The sequence below is a fragment of the Martes martes genome, assembly GCF_963455335.1.
Source record: "Martes martes genome assembly, chromosome: 17".
In the NCBI taxonomy this organism is placed as follows: domain Eukaryota; kingdom Metazoa; phylum Chordata; class Mammalia; order Carnivora; family Mustelidae; genus Martes; species Martes martes.
This window is the reverse complement of record NC_137905.1, coordinates 50,809,891-50,826,142: the sequence shown is the minus strand read 5'-3', so window position 1 is coordinate 50,826,142 and position 16,252 is coordinate 50,809,891. Positions and strand designations below refer to the sequence as shown.

Genomic DNA, 16,252 nt, shown 5'->3' with positions numbered 1-16,252 from the left:
GAACTTTTCTCTGCAGGGGGTTTTCTCGGACCTCGGTCCAGAGCTAGAAAAGAAGGTGTGGATTCCCGCTTTACATGGAAGCTCTAAATGCCCTCCACACGGGCGGGGAGTCAGGGGGTAATGTTGGGGCACATCTGAGTTTGGCCTTGGCTTCAGTAACCACCCAAAATGTGCCATTAATGTTGGCTTTGACCTTGCCTCTGGAAACATGAATTATCACCTACCTATTTCAGTGCAATAGCCCTGAACCTGCGGGTGTTTAGTGATGTTGCAATCACATAGGTTACTGTCACACACACACACACACACACACACACATCGCAGGGTCAGTTATAGGAGCAAAAGATTTTAATCGCACTTTCTAACTTTTGCACGTGCACTTTCCAATACGGGTAATCCGGAATGACAAGTTGTGTGTTCTCTACGGGTGAAATTCTACCAGTGCACAGAAGCATTAAGGCATATTTTCTCCACAAGACTAAGAGGCCGGTGGTACCCGTCATTCTTTTATTGCACAAGTGGCGAATTCTCGGTACAGAATTTTACGTACGAAATTTATGAAGAAATTCCTAACCAAAGCACAAACATTTGAACGGTAAGGGAGTATGTTTGTCATACGACTCTAGGAAGGATATTACTTCCTTTTTGAATCAATAAAACGGTTTAGCAAAATTTAAAAGACTAGGAGGGGTGCTTGGCCTCCTCCTTAGGAAGAGCACGCCATTGTTAATCTCAGGGTGGTGAGTTCAAGACCCACACTGGGCACGGTGCCTACTTAAAAAAAAAGTAAATGAGAATATGAGGAAGAATAGCAAATTATGTTCTCTCTTAATTCAAATCTTTGTAGAGTATTTTGGTGTACCTTCAGACTTTTAAAAGAAAATTCCCGTTTTGGAATTAAGCTTCCCGGTGAGCCTGTGTGTGTCTGGGTAGCCAGCAGGGGTCGCCACGTTCCACGCTCAGCCATTTCCGATGTTCGTTCGTGCTTGCGGTCCGGGTACCATTTAATTCCACGTGGGCTCACTAGTTTTATTTGTAAAATAATTAATCCATCAGAGTCATGGGATTTTAATTTCCCGTCATGCATATGGGAAAAGAGGAAAAAGCTATAGACTTCCTGATCTGATGAGAAAGCTTACTTGTGTTTGTAGAGTCTACACGCAGGAAGTCACCGAGGCAGAAACCTGTGTGGCCTGGGACGGGTGTCTTCACCTCTGAGCCCAGTTTATCTTGAAATGTGAGACGGCGACCGCACAAGGTGGTGGACTAATACCGCTAGGGGGCGGTCTGGGTGCTTAGCCCTTTCTCCATCGTGATCTTTTGTCAGCAGAAAAAAACTAAACCTGAAGACGGGGCGCCTGGGTGGCTCAGTGGGTTAAAGCCTCTGCCTTCCGCTCGGGTCAGGATCCCAGGATCCTGGGATCGAGCCCCGCACCGGGCTCTCTGCTCGGCAGGGAGACTGTTTCCCTCTCAACCTGCCTGCCTCTCTGCCTATCTCTGTCTGTCAAATAAATAAAATCTTAAAAAAAAAAAAATCATACCGTACCGGGTTATTTCCTGAAGCTATGTTAATGTGGAATGATTTCTTACTGTGCATCACGGTGAGAAAAGTCTGGAAAGACGGACCCCAGCCTCGGGAGGACTTGCGAGAGCATCTCCCTTTCAGACGCGATCCCACCTCGCCCAGAGCAAACCTTCCCGGTCTCCCGGCGCCGCTGTGTTGGCGGAACTCGGCCGCCAGGTGGCGCTCGTGCCCCGCCGCGAGCGGGTTCTGCTCCGTCCCACGGTCCAGGCCCGGGTTTCCACTGGGTCCCGCATCGCCGCGAGGATCCAGTTTGCCGGGGCTGGAGACCCTGGCCAGGAGTTCAGCTCCCCGAGCAGAGCGCGGCAGGAGGGCTCGGGGGGGTCAGGAAGGGATGCGGCCACATTGAGTCCTACGTCTCTGTTCTCTCTGCAACGGTCATCCATACCTCCCGCTGTGCGCCGGACAAGTCGCCGCTCGCAGAGTTTGCGTCCCGGTGGGGAGGACAGACGAGAACCCACAGTCACGACCCCGCCAGTACAGGGACGCCTCCCCACCTAGGGCTTAGAGACCGGTGTGGTGCGGGACAGCCCGGGGTGGAATCCCATCGCGCCCCTTAGATGGCTGTGTGACCTTGGGCAGCTTGCTTAGCCTTTCTGTGCCTGTTTCCTCTGCTATGGAACGGAAAATAGTGCCCACGGCACAGCGTTGTCGTGGGCATGAAAGTAGTTAATATTTGTAAAGCACTTAGAAGGGGCTTGGCATGTTTTTTAAACCAACTGTTACAAATTCCCATGTTGCACCTGTAGGAAGGCACGGGGCGGTGGAAGGAATCCCAAAGCCTCATTCATCCCTCCCTGCCCGCCACTCCTTGGAGTGGAGTCCAGGGATCCTGACTCCCAGGCAGAGTCCTTTTCCTCTACAAGGCGCTCCTTCGTCATGGTCTGGGCAGATGGGGAGGGGGGCCTAAATGCACCCAGATTCGTGAACAAAACAGTGAGTGGAAAAGGCAGATGGTGGGACTGCACGGAGCAGGCCAAGCACGACAGCCCTCTCATCCACAGGCTGGGTCCCCTGACCCCAGCTCCTCCCCAACCCCCCAAAAGCTGAACTTAGCAGAGCTTTTGGGTGTCGGGCAGCTGGGGACACCCAAGACCTGTGATGTCTTTTACCTTCCTTCCCCCTTTCCTGCCTTCAGGGATTCATTCAGGCATAATTTACCTGCTGGAAAAGTCATCCACTGTGAATATTCAGTGATTTTCCACAAACTTAGAGTTGTGCAATTGTCACCACAGTCCAGTGTTAGATCATTTCCACCATCCCTAAAGGTTCTGTCTTGGCTGCCTGCAGTGAATTTCCTGTCCCACCTACAACCCCAGGCAACCACTGATCTGCCCTCTTGTCTATAGATTGGCTTCTTCTGGAAATTCCATTTAAAGGAATCATACAATACTGTCCAGTCTAAAATACTTTTTTTTTTTTTTTAAAGTGGGCTCCACGCCAAGCCTGGAGCCCAATGCTGGGCTTGAACTCATGACCCTGAAATCAAGACCTGAGCTGGATCAAGAGTCCCATACGGGGGGCGCCTGGGTGGCTCAGTGGGTTGGGCCGCTGCCTTCGGCTCGGGTCATGATCTCAGGGTCCGGGGATCGAGTCCCGCATCGGACTCTCTGCTCAGCAGAGAGCCTGCTCCCCTCTCCCTCTCTCTGCCTGCCTCTCTGCCTACTTGTGATCTCTCTCTGTCAAATAAATAAATAAAATCTTTAAAAAAAAAAAAAAAGAGTCCCATACGGAACAGACTGAGCCCCCTGGTGCTCCCTACAACACTTTCTGTTGAACTTAAGTAGATTGTACAACCCAGCAGTTCTATTGCAAAAGAAATCCATGCAGAGACTTATCAAAATCGGTTTTAGCAACAATGTTTATAATATTTACAATGAACTACATGAACAAAGGTCTCTTTGACGAATTTAACTAAAAAATAACCCGCAGGGCAGTGGAAATAAAAGAACCAATCATCTGAGTTAATCTTGCTTTCTCTGGGGGCACCTGGGTGGCTGAGTCGTTAAGCGGCTGCCTTTGGTTCAGGTCGTGATCCTGGGATCCTGGGATGGAGCCCCCATGGGGCTCCCTGCTCTGCGGGGGGGCCTGCTTCTCCCTCTCCCACTTCCCTTGCTTGTGTTCCCTCTCGCTGTGTCTCTCTGTCAAATAAATAAATAAAATATTTTAAAAAAATCTGTCTCTGAAAAAAGCAGAACGCATAGACATATTCACTGTGATGTCGTTGTATGTAGTATAAAAGTCAGAAAATGTATTCGGGACTTATACAAAGGCAGTAACATAAAGATGAACAAGGGAATGTATACTTATATGGACAATAAATTAGTCTCCACTTGGGGCTTGCAAGTAACACCTGTAGGTACAGACCTATATTATAGGGTATTTAATAAATTGTGATGGGCCTGGATGGTATGTGCTCATCTCTTTATTGACTTTTTTTTTTTTTTAGATTTTATTTATTAATTTGAGAGAGAATGAGGGAGAGGAAGCTTGAGAGGGGAGAGGTCAGAGGGAGAAGCAGACTCCCCGCCGAGCAGAGAGCCTGATGCGGGACTCAATCCCAGGACTCCAGGACTATGACCTGAGGCGAAGGCAGTTGCCTAACCAACCGAGCCACCCAGGAGCCCTTTTTATTGAATTTTAACTGTATGTTTACATTTTCATATACTTTTGGGGAGCCATATTTCCCAATTTAAAAAAATTAAGAAGAAAAATCAGTATATAAAGAGCCATGCCTCTATATAGCTCTGTCTTATTCACAAGAAAACATGAGATAAAAGCTTGTTTTGTTCTTTCCTTTAGACCAGAGCCCAGCAAAGTACAGCCTGTGGCCCAGATCAGGCCTCTAAGCTAAGAATGGTTTTACATTTTTTAAATGGTTGGGGAAAATGAAACCAAAAGCAGAAGATTTCGTGATATGTGAAATTATGTGAAATTCAAATTTCAGTGTCTATAAATAAATTTCACATCCATTTGTTTACATGTTGCCGGTGGCTGCCTTGTGCTATAATGACCTGGGCAGGGGAGACAGGGACAATGTGGCCTGTGAAACCTAAAATACTTAGTTCTTGGCTCTTAATGGAAAAAGTCTGCCGACCCAGTGTAGACCCAGAGTCTTCCTCGGTCCTCAGCCTAAAGGAGATGCTCAAGAACATACATCCGATTAACAACAGCGCGGTCTCAAAAGCCAGAATAACTTAGTTCTGAAGGTTTTCTTTTGGCCCGTTAATAAGCTTGATATTTCATATATGTACTGTAGTAGACAGAAGGATGGCCCCCAAAGATATGTATGTTCTTTTTTTTTTTTTTAAGATTTTATTTATCAGATAGAGATCACAAGCAGGCAGAGAGAGAGAGAGAGAGAGGAAGGGAAGCAGGCTCCCTGCCAAGCAGAGAGCCCGACGCGGGGCTCGATTCCAGGACCCTGAGACCATGACCTGAGCCAAAGGCAGAGGCTTTAACCCACCGAGCCACTCAGGCGCCCCAAGATATGTATGTTCTAATGTCCAGAGCCTGTGAGTATGTTATCCTAGCAGCAAAGGGGAATTAAGGTCACAGATGGAATTAAAGTTGCTAATCAGCTGAGCCTGAGATGGGAGATGATCTTGGGCTATTTGAATGGATCTGATGTAGTCAAAAGGTCCTTATAAATGGAAGAGGAAGGACTCTTACAGAAGCGTAAGAGTCAGAGGAATGTGATGTGAGAATTCAACCACTGTTGCTGGTTTTGAAGGAGGGGAAAGGGCCATGAGTCAAGGAACGCAGGTGGCCTCTAAAAGCTGGAGAAGGCGAGAAGATGAATTTTCCCTAGAGCTTCCAGGAAAGAAGATAGCACCATAGACACGTTGATTTTAGCCCAGGGGGGCCCATTTTGGACTTCTGACTGCCAGACATGTGAGATGATAAATTCAGATTGTTTAAAGCCACTATATTTGTGACAACTTGTAACAGCAACAACGGGAAACTAATACAGGCACTAAACCCTGAACTTGACAATGAAAACACCTGCTTTGAAACTCAAAAGAAGCTGTTTACATCAGAAAGTTCCCTTACCTTCTGTGCTTCAGTTTCCTCAGTTATGAAAGGGAGATGAGAAGCATTTATTCGTGGAGTGGTGATGATAAACAAACATAGATTAAACAGAAATCTCACATAATAAAGAAAATGACTAAACTCCTATGCATCTAATAACATTGTCTACAAATACATTAAGCAAGAATTGATAAAGCTGTTAAGACTTTGATAATCTACTTCTCTAGTGGGATATTATATGACAAGCTTGCTCAGTAAAAGACGGATGAAGAGTCAAAAATTTTATTTGTAAGAGAATGTAAAACACTCAAGGAGCTTGACCATTCAGACATGTATTGGACCCTGATCCCACCCAACACCAGGGAAATTCAGTGTTTTGAAACACACAAGAAGCAGTTTAAAAAACATTGGCCCTACACTAGTTTTATCATTTAACTCTTGAGTTATAAAATGCTTCTTACTCAAACTAGGGGATCACCTCACATAATAAGTTTAGAAATGAAGTCCGTTGCAGCCGCAGACACCCAAAAACATGCTACAGGAGAGTGTGGGCTCTTGTGTTTTGAGGGCGGTGTTATTGAGGCTATAACCTTCATCCCTATGATCCTAAAGTTGCTTGTGCTAATTCAGTGAACTTCATCCAACTTCCAGAGAGTAACTGGGAAAGAGAGCAAAGGGAGCTTAGTTAAGAGAAAAAGAATGACAAACGCTCTCCTCTTTCCAACAGCTTTCTAGGCATCCAAGCCAGTGAATTCTATCAAAGATGTAAGCTCTACTTACCATCAGTTATGAGAAAAAGTAGGAAATGCATTTAAAAACCTTCAACAGGGGCACCTGGGTGGCTCAGTGGGCTAAAGCCTCTGCTTTAGGCTCAGGTCATGATCCCAGGGTCCTGGGATTGAGCCTCGCATTGGGCTCTCTGCTCAGCAGGGAGCCTGCTTCCTCCTCTCTCTGCCTGCCTCTCTGCCTACTTGTGATCACTGTCTGTCAAATAAATAAAATCTTTAAAAAATAAAAATAAAAATAAATAAAAACCTTCAACAGTGCTAACTCTGGAAAAACAAGTCTATGTACCCTTAGTAAGGAGGATGAGAAAAATTAATACGGTCAGATAATTGACAGAATTAGCCCCAGGAGATTGAAACGATCATCAGAACAGTGTCTCACATCAACATCATAAAGACCACATCCTCTGACCATAAAGCAGTCAAATCATGACCAGTAAAAGCCAATTGACCAAAAAAAGCCTTGTCATGGAGCACACTACACCCCAATCTGAATTAAATGAGGTTTAAACAGATGTTCATGTTGGAGAGACCATCTGGATGTAAATTCTAACAAATCTGCTACGTACTGAAATTCACATAGCAGAGTTGCAAGGGCACATAGGGGGATTTTCATCATCTTGTAGGATTTTATTAGAGAAGAAAAACTGGAGAATCACAAATTTTGGTCCCAGTTGCAGGATGAGATGATGTAACAGCAGCAATCTTAACATTTACTGTGTGTCTCTCCAACTATGTACTCATCTTACAGAAGGCTTTCTTCTGTCTATTACAATCACAGTACCTCTCTGGCTGTAATTCAAGGAGTAAGAGTTCAAAGGTGTCTTTCCCACATTCCTTACTCTGCAGTGTGAGTTCTTACAGGGATTATGTTGGGATTACATTGAGACAATGTTGAAGGCTTTTCCACATTCCTTAGATTCATGGCATTTCTCTCCAATGTCTACTGAAGATGAAGGAAGGGAGCGCCTGGGTGGCTCAGTCCGTTAAGCATGGGACTCTCGATCTCAGCTCAGGTCTTGATCTCAGGGTCGTGAGTTCAAGCCCCATGTTGGGCTCCATGCTGGGCACGGAGTCTACTTAAAAAAATATTACTAGTTAATAAAAAATGAAAAAGTCATAAAGCTGGAAGGTGTAAAATCTTTCTAGACCTTACCTTCACAAGATGTGAATATGTAAATGTGTGAATTCTCACATTTTCATCCTTCAGGGAAGACTTGAGTTCCCTTAACATGTCCTTATGTGCTTGGTATTTTGAGAAAATTAGTGAAGCTTTTCTCACATTCCTTTCATTCACAGGACGCCTCAACTGTGAATTTTTATTTTTATCTATTTATTTTTAAAGCTCATTTATCTATTTAAGCAATCTCTATGCCCGACGTGGGGCTCAGACTCACAACCCCTAGATCAAGAGTCGCACGCTCTCCCCACTGAGCTGACCAGGCATCCCTCAACGGTGAGTTTTCAGATGGCTTTTAAATCTGTGAGAATTGGTGAAGCCTTTCCCACATTCCTCACATTTATAGGGCTTCTTCCTAATGTGCTTTTTTAAGTGTTTGTTAAGGTGTAAGGTATATCTAAAGGCTTTCCCACAGGTCTTGCATTCATAAGGTTTCTCTCCGGTGTGAATTTCCATGTGTTTCATAAGGAATGACAGATGCATGTAACTTTTCCTACAATCTTGACATATGTATCTCCCCTCTCTGGTCTTAGTCTTCCTGTGTGAGTCAGAATTTGCAATGTGGACAGAGGTTTTCTCACCTTGATTCTTCTCATGATCTGCCTCTGCCCTATAGGGTTGCCTCTGCACATCACGGGTCGAGCTGTATTGGAAGGTGTTTTCACATGGACTGGACTCGTAAGTCTTCTCTTTCATGGGAGTCTTGCATAACCTAAGGGAAATGTCTTCCTCAAAGGTTTTTCCAAATGGATCCCATTCATGGATGTCCACCCCCCTGCAGATAGTATTATGTGCCTGAAGCACATTGTTCTGACGGTCAGTCCACATTTTGGACTCTGGCTCCATCTGATGTCCTAGAGATGGGGTCGTCTCAACACTCTGCTGCAAGACTCTGTCATTTTTGTTGTTTCTGTAGATCTTTTGGTGACTGGTTAGGGCAGGATTTTGTTTCAGAATATCTGAGCCATGTTTCTGGATACGGTTTCCTGTAGAATCTCTCCATGAGCTAGGCAGAGAGTCGTGCCTCATATCATGAGAGTCATGGATTCTAACAGGAGACTCATCTTTCTCGTGTACAGTGGCAACTCGCTTCGACTTTTGCTCCCTTTGCGTGAGTGGTTCGTCTGTTTTGTGGCATTTCCAGTCTTCTCCCAACGGGGCTGGCCGGGAAGCGTGGCTCACGGTGCACCCTCTGTTTGCTTCAACAGGTGTCTTTTTAGCAAAAATGTCCGGCTGAGGGGTTGAGTTTTTGGTTTGATGTTGCGTTAGCAAATCTGAAATAAAGGGACACAAAAGTTAAGTTCTTTGTTGACAGTTAAGGCGGGTTGGAGATGCCAAAACAGGCAAGCGGCCGTGTGGGTTTCTTTTTAAACATTCACTCAGCAAGAGTGAGGGGGATGTGAAAGGGAAGGAAGACCAAGCAAGTGAAGCAGAAAGACATCAGGGATTTGGGCCGCATCAGGAGCTCGACCGTGGTGATGGTGGGTTCTATGGGGATTAAGAGCGTAATCAGGAATGCCACATGGGCAAAATGGGACAAAGAGTCTGTCATGGACTGAATTTGTGTCTCCTACAAAACCCTATGTTGAAGCCCTAACTATCCCCCATGGGATGGTATTTGCAGGTGGGGCCTCTGGGAGGTAATGGGGCTGAGATGAGCTAGGACAGCGGGGCCCCTCTGATGGGACTAGCATCCTTACAAGAGCCGGGGAACGGAGCTCACTGTCTCTCCACCATGTGAGGACACAATGAGAAGGTGGCCATCTGCAGACCAGGGAGAGAGACCTCACTGGGAATGAACCTGCTGGCTCCTTGACCTGGAACTTTCCAGCCTCCAGAATGTGAGAGAAATGTCTGTGTGTAAGTCACCCAAGCCGTGGTGTTCTGTCATAGCAGCCCTAACAGACTAAGACAGAGCCCATGTGTAATTTTAAAGATGAAGCGGCGGGGCCCCTGGGTGGCTCAGTCGGTTAAGCATCTGCCTTCACCTCAGGTCATGATCCCGGGTCCTGAGATCGAGCCCCACATTGGGCTCCCTGCTCAGCGGGGAGCCTGCTTCTCCCTCTCTCTCTGCCTCTCCCCAGCTTGTGCACTGTCTCTCTCTCAAATAACTAAACAAAATCTTAAAAATTAAAAAAAAATTGCAATGAAATTCACTTAACATAAAAGTAACCATCTTAAAGTGTACCCTTCAGTGGCATCAAGGACATTGGCCATGGGGTGCAAAGAGCACCTCTACTCAGTTCCAGGACATCTCCATCACCCCAAAAGGAAGGAGAACTACTAGACCATGAAGCAGCCACTCCCTGTTCTTCCCTCCAGCCCTTGGTAACCAGGAATTGGCTTTCTGTTTCTATAGATTTGCCTATGCTAAATATGTGATATAAATGAAATCAGGTAATACATAGTTTTTCATGTCTGCCTCTTTTCACTTAACATGATGCTGCGTTTGAAGTTCGTCCATACTGCAACCTGTTTACTGTATTTCGTTTGTCCATTCATCTGTTGATGGACAGTTGGTTGATTCGCACACTGTGGCCGCTGTGGGGTGTGCTGCTATGAACACACCTGTATCTGTTGGAACATCTGCTTTCAACCCCTTGGGGAGATACTAAGGAGTGGAATTACTGGCTCACACAGTAATTCTACATTTAACTTTCTGAGGAGCCACAGCTGTTTTGCACACGGATGAAACGGATTCTTCATGAACATTTCCACATTGTAAAATCCTTCCTCGTAAGGATTCATGTCAGCCCAGCAGGCAGGTGCACAAGGTAAAATTCCCCCGCACCATTCCCAGACCAGCTTCTTGCTCCAATTGGGAGACTAGACTCGGTTTGCCTAGTTGAGATGCCCGGTCACGGGAAACAGGACACTGCATGGCTCAAGAGAGCAGGGCCAGGACTTTCCATGAAACAGGGGTGCACATTGTGGTCTGCAGGGGTTCTGGAGCTAAGTAAGTGTGAGTAGGGAGCAACAAAGCGATCCCTCTGTTTTCCTCATGAATGCACTGAAACGCTCTGTGCTTCATGTTCACCCACTTAAGGACCTCCCGAGGGCTGTTAATCAGGAAGAGAATAAACATGCAATGCAAAGGACAGATTTCCTGTTTCATGGGGTGAACTCTACGTCCACTCCTTGGGGGGGCGGTGGCCCCGTCTTGGTTATTCAGCAAGTCCCATCCCATTTCCCAGCACAGCTCTGGGAACCCAGGAGGGGGTCTGACTCGCCTTTGTCCTGGCCGAGAACATGTCTGGGAGGGTGGGATGCTCACCCAGAGAGGCCAGGTTCCTGCAGTTTTCCAGCATCACGTCTCTATAGAGAATTCTCTGCCCGGAGTCCAGGAGGGCCCACTCCTCCCTGGTGAAATTCACGGCCACGTCTGTGAAGGTCACAGGGTCCTAGAACAACACACCCATTTGGGGGCACTGTTATGAGTTGAAATGCGTCCCCCTCCCAAGATAGGCCAATGTCCTAACCCCCAGGAGCTGTGAATGGGACAAGATTTGGAAAGAAGGCGGTTTGAAGATGTGAAAGAGGTACCGTGAAGGGGCACCTGGGTGGTTCAGTCAGTGGAATGTGTGACTCTTGATCTGGGGTTGTGGGTTGGAGCCCCACACTGGGTGTAGAGATTGCTTAAAATCTTTCAATAGAGGGGGGACAAAAGCTTAGCAGTACAAAAGATCTGTCTAACCATTCGCTGTTAAATCATGGAAGGTGTGAACACGCATAATACAGGGAAAATGAAATGCAAACGAGCCCTCACCCACCATCCACTTGTTCCCACACATCGCCACCCCTGCCCATCCCCCTTCACTGCCCTTCTCCTATTGCGTTATTGTCAACAAAACTCCAGCTATCATAGCATCGCATCCTTAAATACGTGCATTTCCTATCTCTAAAGCATGAGGAATCTTTTAAAATGTGGCCGCAAGGGCACCTGGGTGGCTCAGTGGGTTGAGCCTCTGACTTCGGCTTGGGTCATGCAAGAGTCCTGGGATCCAGCCTACATCGGGCTCTCTGCTCGGTGGGGAGCCTGCTTCTCCCTCTGCCTGTCTCTCTGCCTACTTGGGATCTCTCTCTCTCCCTCTGTCAAATAAACAAATAAATAAAAATCTTAAAAAAGTAATAAAATAAAATGTGGCCACAACATTACCAAGCCGAGAAACACAAGCAGTAATGTTTTTATAGAATCAAATACCCTCGTCGGTTTCCAAAGACCCCCACACTACATTCGGTCACCTGAGCCTTTTTAAATCTATAACACTAGCTGCAGAAGAGTGCACGATGAGCTTATTTTCTCATTTTCATGAATTAAAGGAAAAATAAGGAACCTTGAAAAGACAGGCAAGGATCTACAAAAGTGGCTGCTTCTGGGCAGCCAGGAGTCTCGAACGGAGCGAACCAGGGCAGATGGAGGAAGCCTTCAAGGTCTACCCCAACCAACCTGCAATTTTTTAAACACACCGATCTATTACATATTCCAGAAATACATTATCAAGCGAAACACAACCTACAATTAAATAATTTACAATGCAATTGATGAGGTTGGCTTTTTTTTTAACCTTGAAGTCATCTTTTCCAATTAAAATAAAAATTCCTTCTACTGGAGAGATTTAATTAATGGTTTTCATATTTCAAAATTCCCTAGGGGTGCAAACAATGTGCCAGATGTCAGAGTACCCACATCTTCTTAAATACACTGATTCTGGGGAGCAAGTGTGGCTCAGTCGGTTAAGCGTCTGACTTCGGCTCAGGTCATGATCCTGGGGTCCTGGATCGAGCCCCACATCGGGACTCCCTGCTGGGTGGGGGGAGCCTGCTTCTCCCTCTGCCTCTGTCGCTCCCCCTGCTTGCGCTCTCTCTGTCTCTCTCTCAATCTCTCCCACAAATAAAGAAAGAAAATCTTTAAAAAATATATACCGAATCCATTTCTTAAGAAACAGACATCCATCCTGCTTCGGCTTCAAAATGTCAAACATTTATGTGGGGTCCCCAAGATCCCCTTGCATTCACTACTCTGGGGTTCACGCGAACTCGGGTTTTCACAAAACAAACAGAAACGCGACCCTCAGTAGGACAAAGTTATTAAGTATCGGGGCAAGCTGGAGGTTACAGGCAGCCGCGTCACCGTCACCGCGAAGGCAAGGCTGCAAACCCGCCGTGCCACTCATCAGGGGAAGAGATCAGACCGGGAGGAAACCAGCAGCAAAGTCAAAAGGACTCTTCCCCCTCCCCCCCTTACTTGTTTGCTAACTCACTGATAAACTTTGTTCCCTAAAAATCACAGCCCTCAAAAATGCTGCTGTTTGACATCCTATCAGTAAGAAAAGAACATCCCACTCTTGCCTGGGGGGAGTCCTGAGTCACTTGGACCGGGAGGCGGCCTCCAACTGCAACTCTGGGCAGACCTTCAGATAAGGGGTTTGGGACACAACATTCCACCTCTATGTGACCTTGTAGTTTCCAAGGGACAGTCCGGTCCAAATCATTCCTTTGCACGCAGTTCAGCCTGAGCCTATCTAAGCCAGCATGCAGTTACATTTACCCTGAATTCCACCCTCCTCCCTTCTTTCCACCCCCCTCCCCGCCCTGCACCTCTCGATCCGGATCCCGTAAGGAATGAATGCCTCCAACCCTTCATTTGCAAGGTTCCTCTCTGGGGTGGATCTCTGTCTCTCTGTCTTGCAACAAACCCATATAACTGGGGCTCCGGGTGAGTCCCTGGTGATCTCAGACACCTTGGGGTTTGGAACAGTGGGAAAAGCAAAAAACAAAACCAAAAGAGAATTCATCGTTCTGGGTGGGCTCAGGTAAGCAGGTAGAAGGAAGACATCCACATCGGCCGATGGAACGCGTTCCCACCGCTGCCCGGAGCTTCCCAGGAAACAGACCTTCCTGGAGTCGGTGAAGGACACACAGGCAACTTGCTGAGACCAGGGCGTTTGATCCTGGCCACTCCCCTGGAACTCCTTTCACCTTGGCCTTTTATAGATGCCCTCTACCGAGACCTCAGTTCCCCCAAAAGGAAGAACGTGCTCCCGGACCCTGCTCAAATCCGGCAACCCTTTCCCCAGAAGAGAACCCCAATGGCCATCCCCTCGATCTGATTGTGCCCAGAATTTTTCAGCTCGCCCTAATCACAACGGACTCCAAGACCTACATGGACCCAAACAGCAACCCCCACCCCCACCGCCCCGCTGCAGCCCCACCTCCGCCGCAGGCGGGTGTCCCCCTGTTCCGGCCAGGGAGTGCCCCCCGGGGCAAGGTGAAAGGCGCATTTAGGGCTCGACGCATGGGCCACTCTCGGCCTCCTCTCTCCTCCGGGACGGAGAGAATCAGGCTTCCCCGGACAACGGCTCCCTACTCCCCGGAACCCGACCCGGTTCCCCCAGCAGTGTAGACTCCGCGACAGCCGCGCACACTCACCATCTCAGCAGCACCGGCCTCGGGACCCGCCTGCGGGCAGCGCAGCCCAAGGGCTCGTTCCCTGTACGAGGCAGAGGGTTGCAGGGCTGCGGACCGGAGAAATGGGACTGTAAAAATAACTAAAGAAACAAATAAAATAAAACAACCCCCCCCCCCCCGGAAGGATCGACGACAGAGACTCGTCCTGCCCAGGCCCTTTGTACCTGCTTCCGGACCCCCTCCTCAAAATGGATGGTTTGAGGGATTGGGTAGGGGCGGGGGGAGGAGGAACCACAGGAAGGGGATCCCGGGACCGGCACCCCTGCCGGGCGCTGGGACTCCCCCCCACCCCAACCCCGGGGTCCCGCAGAACTTGGTCCCCAGCCACTTCTGGTCTTTGGGGGCGCCCGGAAATGAGAACCGCTTCCCAGCGAAAGGAGGACTTCTCAGAGCTGGGAAAGGACAGTGTGGTGGAAGGGTCCCCGGTTTCCCTCTTAGGCCCCCCCCTCCCTCTTTTCCTTTTGCAACCGCCCCCACCCGGCGAGCGCGGGCTGACGGAAACCTGCAAGGTTTGCCGGGACAGTCCTCCTCCGAAAATACTATTCTGACCGTTACTGGGATTGAACCAGCGACCTCCGATCCCAAATTCCAGCGAAAGAAAACAGCTGCCTAAAATGCAGCCGGCGAGGGTCCCGACCCAGCTCCCCTCGCTGCTGTCAAAACGCCTGGATGCGGAGTCACGTGATCTTCAGGTGCCCTGCAAAACCCTTCGGTGGAACAAAGCGTTTAACCTCAATTGGAGAATTTATTCTGGATCGGCCCCGACAAGACCTGATTTACATGCCCTCCCCCCCCCCACCCCCGCCACCCTGTCACCTCCCCTTCACCCTCCCGTCCTCGCCCTCCGCCCCTCCCCCAAACACCGAGGCCAGCCCAGCCCGTTCCTCCGACTCTAGGAAAGAAAAGCAGGGAGCCACCAAAAGCCCATTAAACCCATTAAATTTGTCTTAAATGTCTCATTTCTAGTCATGCCATTCTACTCTAAAGCTTTCATTGTCTAATACTAATATATACCTACACTCGTTTTTCCAAAAAATAATCTCTACGCCCAAGGTGGGGTTCGAATTCACAAACCTCCCTCTCCCCCCCCCCAGGTCAAGAGAGACCAACAGTCCCACGAGCTCCGCTGACTGAGCCAGCTGGGTACCCCATAAACTCGTTTAAAAAAAAAAAACACTTCATTATTTGTAAAGCAGTATTAGGTTTACAATAAAACGTAGGCGGTACAGAGATTTCCCGTATCTCCCCGGCCCCAAACATGGTCTCCTTCCTTATCAACATTACTCCCCAGGATGCCTTTTTTTTTTTTTTTTTTAAACCAGAGATGAACTTACATACAGTAATCAGCCAAAGCCCATAGTTTGCCTTGGGGTCCACTCTCCGCAGTGTACACTCTATGGATTTGGACAAATGTATAATGACATCTATCCATCACTGTAAATTCACACCGAGTATTTTCACTGTCCTAAGAATCCTCTGCACTCTCTCTTCCTCTCTCTCCCTCATCTACACTACAATCAGTTTTTGTTGTGATCAAATATACAGAACACATGAACCCTTGCACTATTTTTAAGGGTCTAGTTCAGTGGCATTAAGCCCATTCGCACCGTTGGGCAATCTTCCCCACTGTTTGACTGCAGAACGTTTTTCTCTTTCCAAACGAAACGTCTGCATCTATTAAACACGAAATCCTGCCAATTGCAAGAAAACCGACCTTTGTTCACCATAGCCTGGGGAGGAGTCTTTCCCGTTGCTCTGAAGAGGTCCTCCAAAGCTCGTTAGCTGCTGGGGATTATATCTACAGAAGGGAGAGGGGTATCTGCTTGAAAGCATTTCTCTAAGTACTTGAGCATCACAAGGTATAACTTGTTACAGTTGTTAAAATTAAGGTTTACCGATTTTTACTGAGACACGAGAAAGACCCTCAGGTCATCTTAATACATTATGTTTTTTATCTGATTGTTTAAAAGTGTTGCTTGCATGCCTCTGTTTAACTGTTGTTTATTTTTCTGGTTTTCATTCTTCCTTGAGGTCACTCGAGAGGGTCACAGAAGGCTGACATCAGTCACTTAGCACAATTTTATTTTACTTTTTATTTTATTTATTATTTAATATATATATTATTTTATTTTATTTATTTTTTATTTTTAAAAGATTTTATTTATTTATTTGACAGACAGAGATCACAAGTAGGCAGAGAGGCAG

General features: G+C 47.4%; 1 protein-coding gene across 1 annotated transcript; it reads right to left on the bottom strand.

Annotated features, from left to right (window-relative positions):
• Positions 1-7,849: 7,849 nt before the first annotated feature.
• Positions 7,850-15,774, bottom strand: ZNF114 (zinc finger protein 114; the record flags this gene model as incomplete). The annotated part of the gene is given in 5 exon segments (XM_080828563.1): positions 7,850-8,853; positions 10,854-10,980; positions 14,009-14,034; positions 14,037-14,069; positions 15,762-15,774. Coding segments are annotated over 5 exon segments (1,203 nt in total).
• Positions 15,775-16,252: the final 478 nt, after the last annotated feature.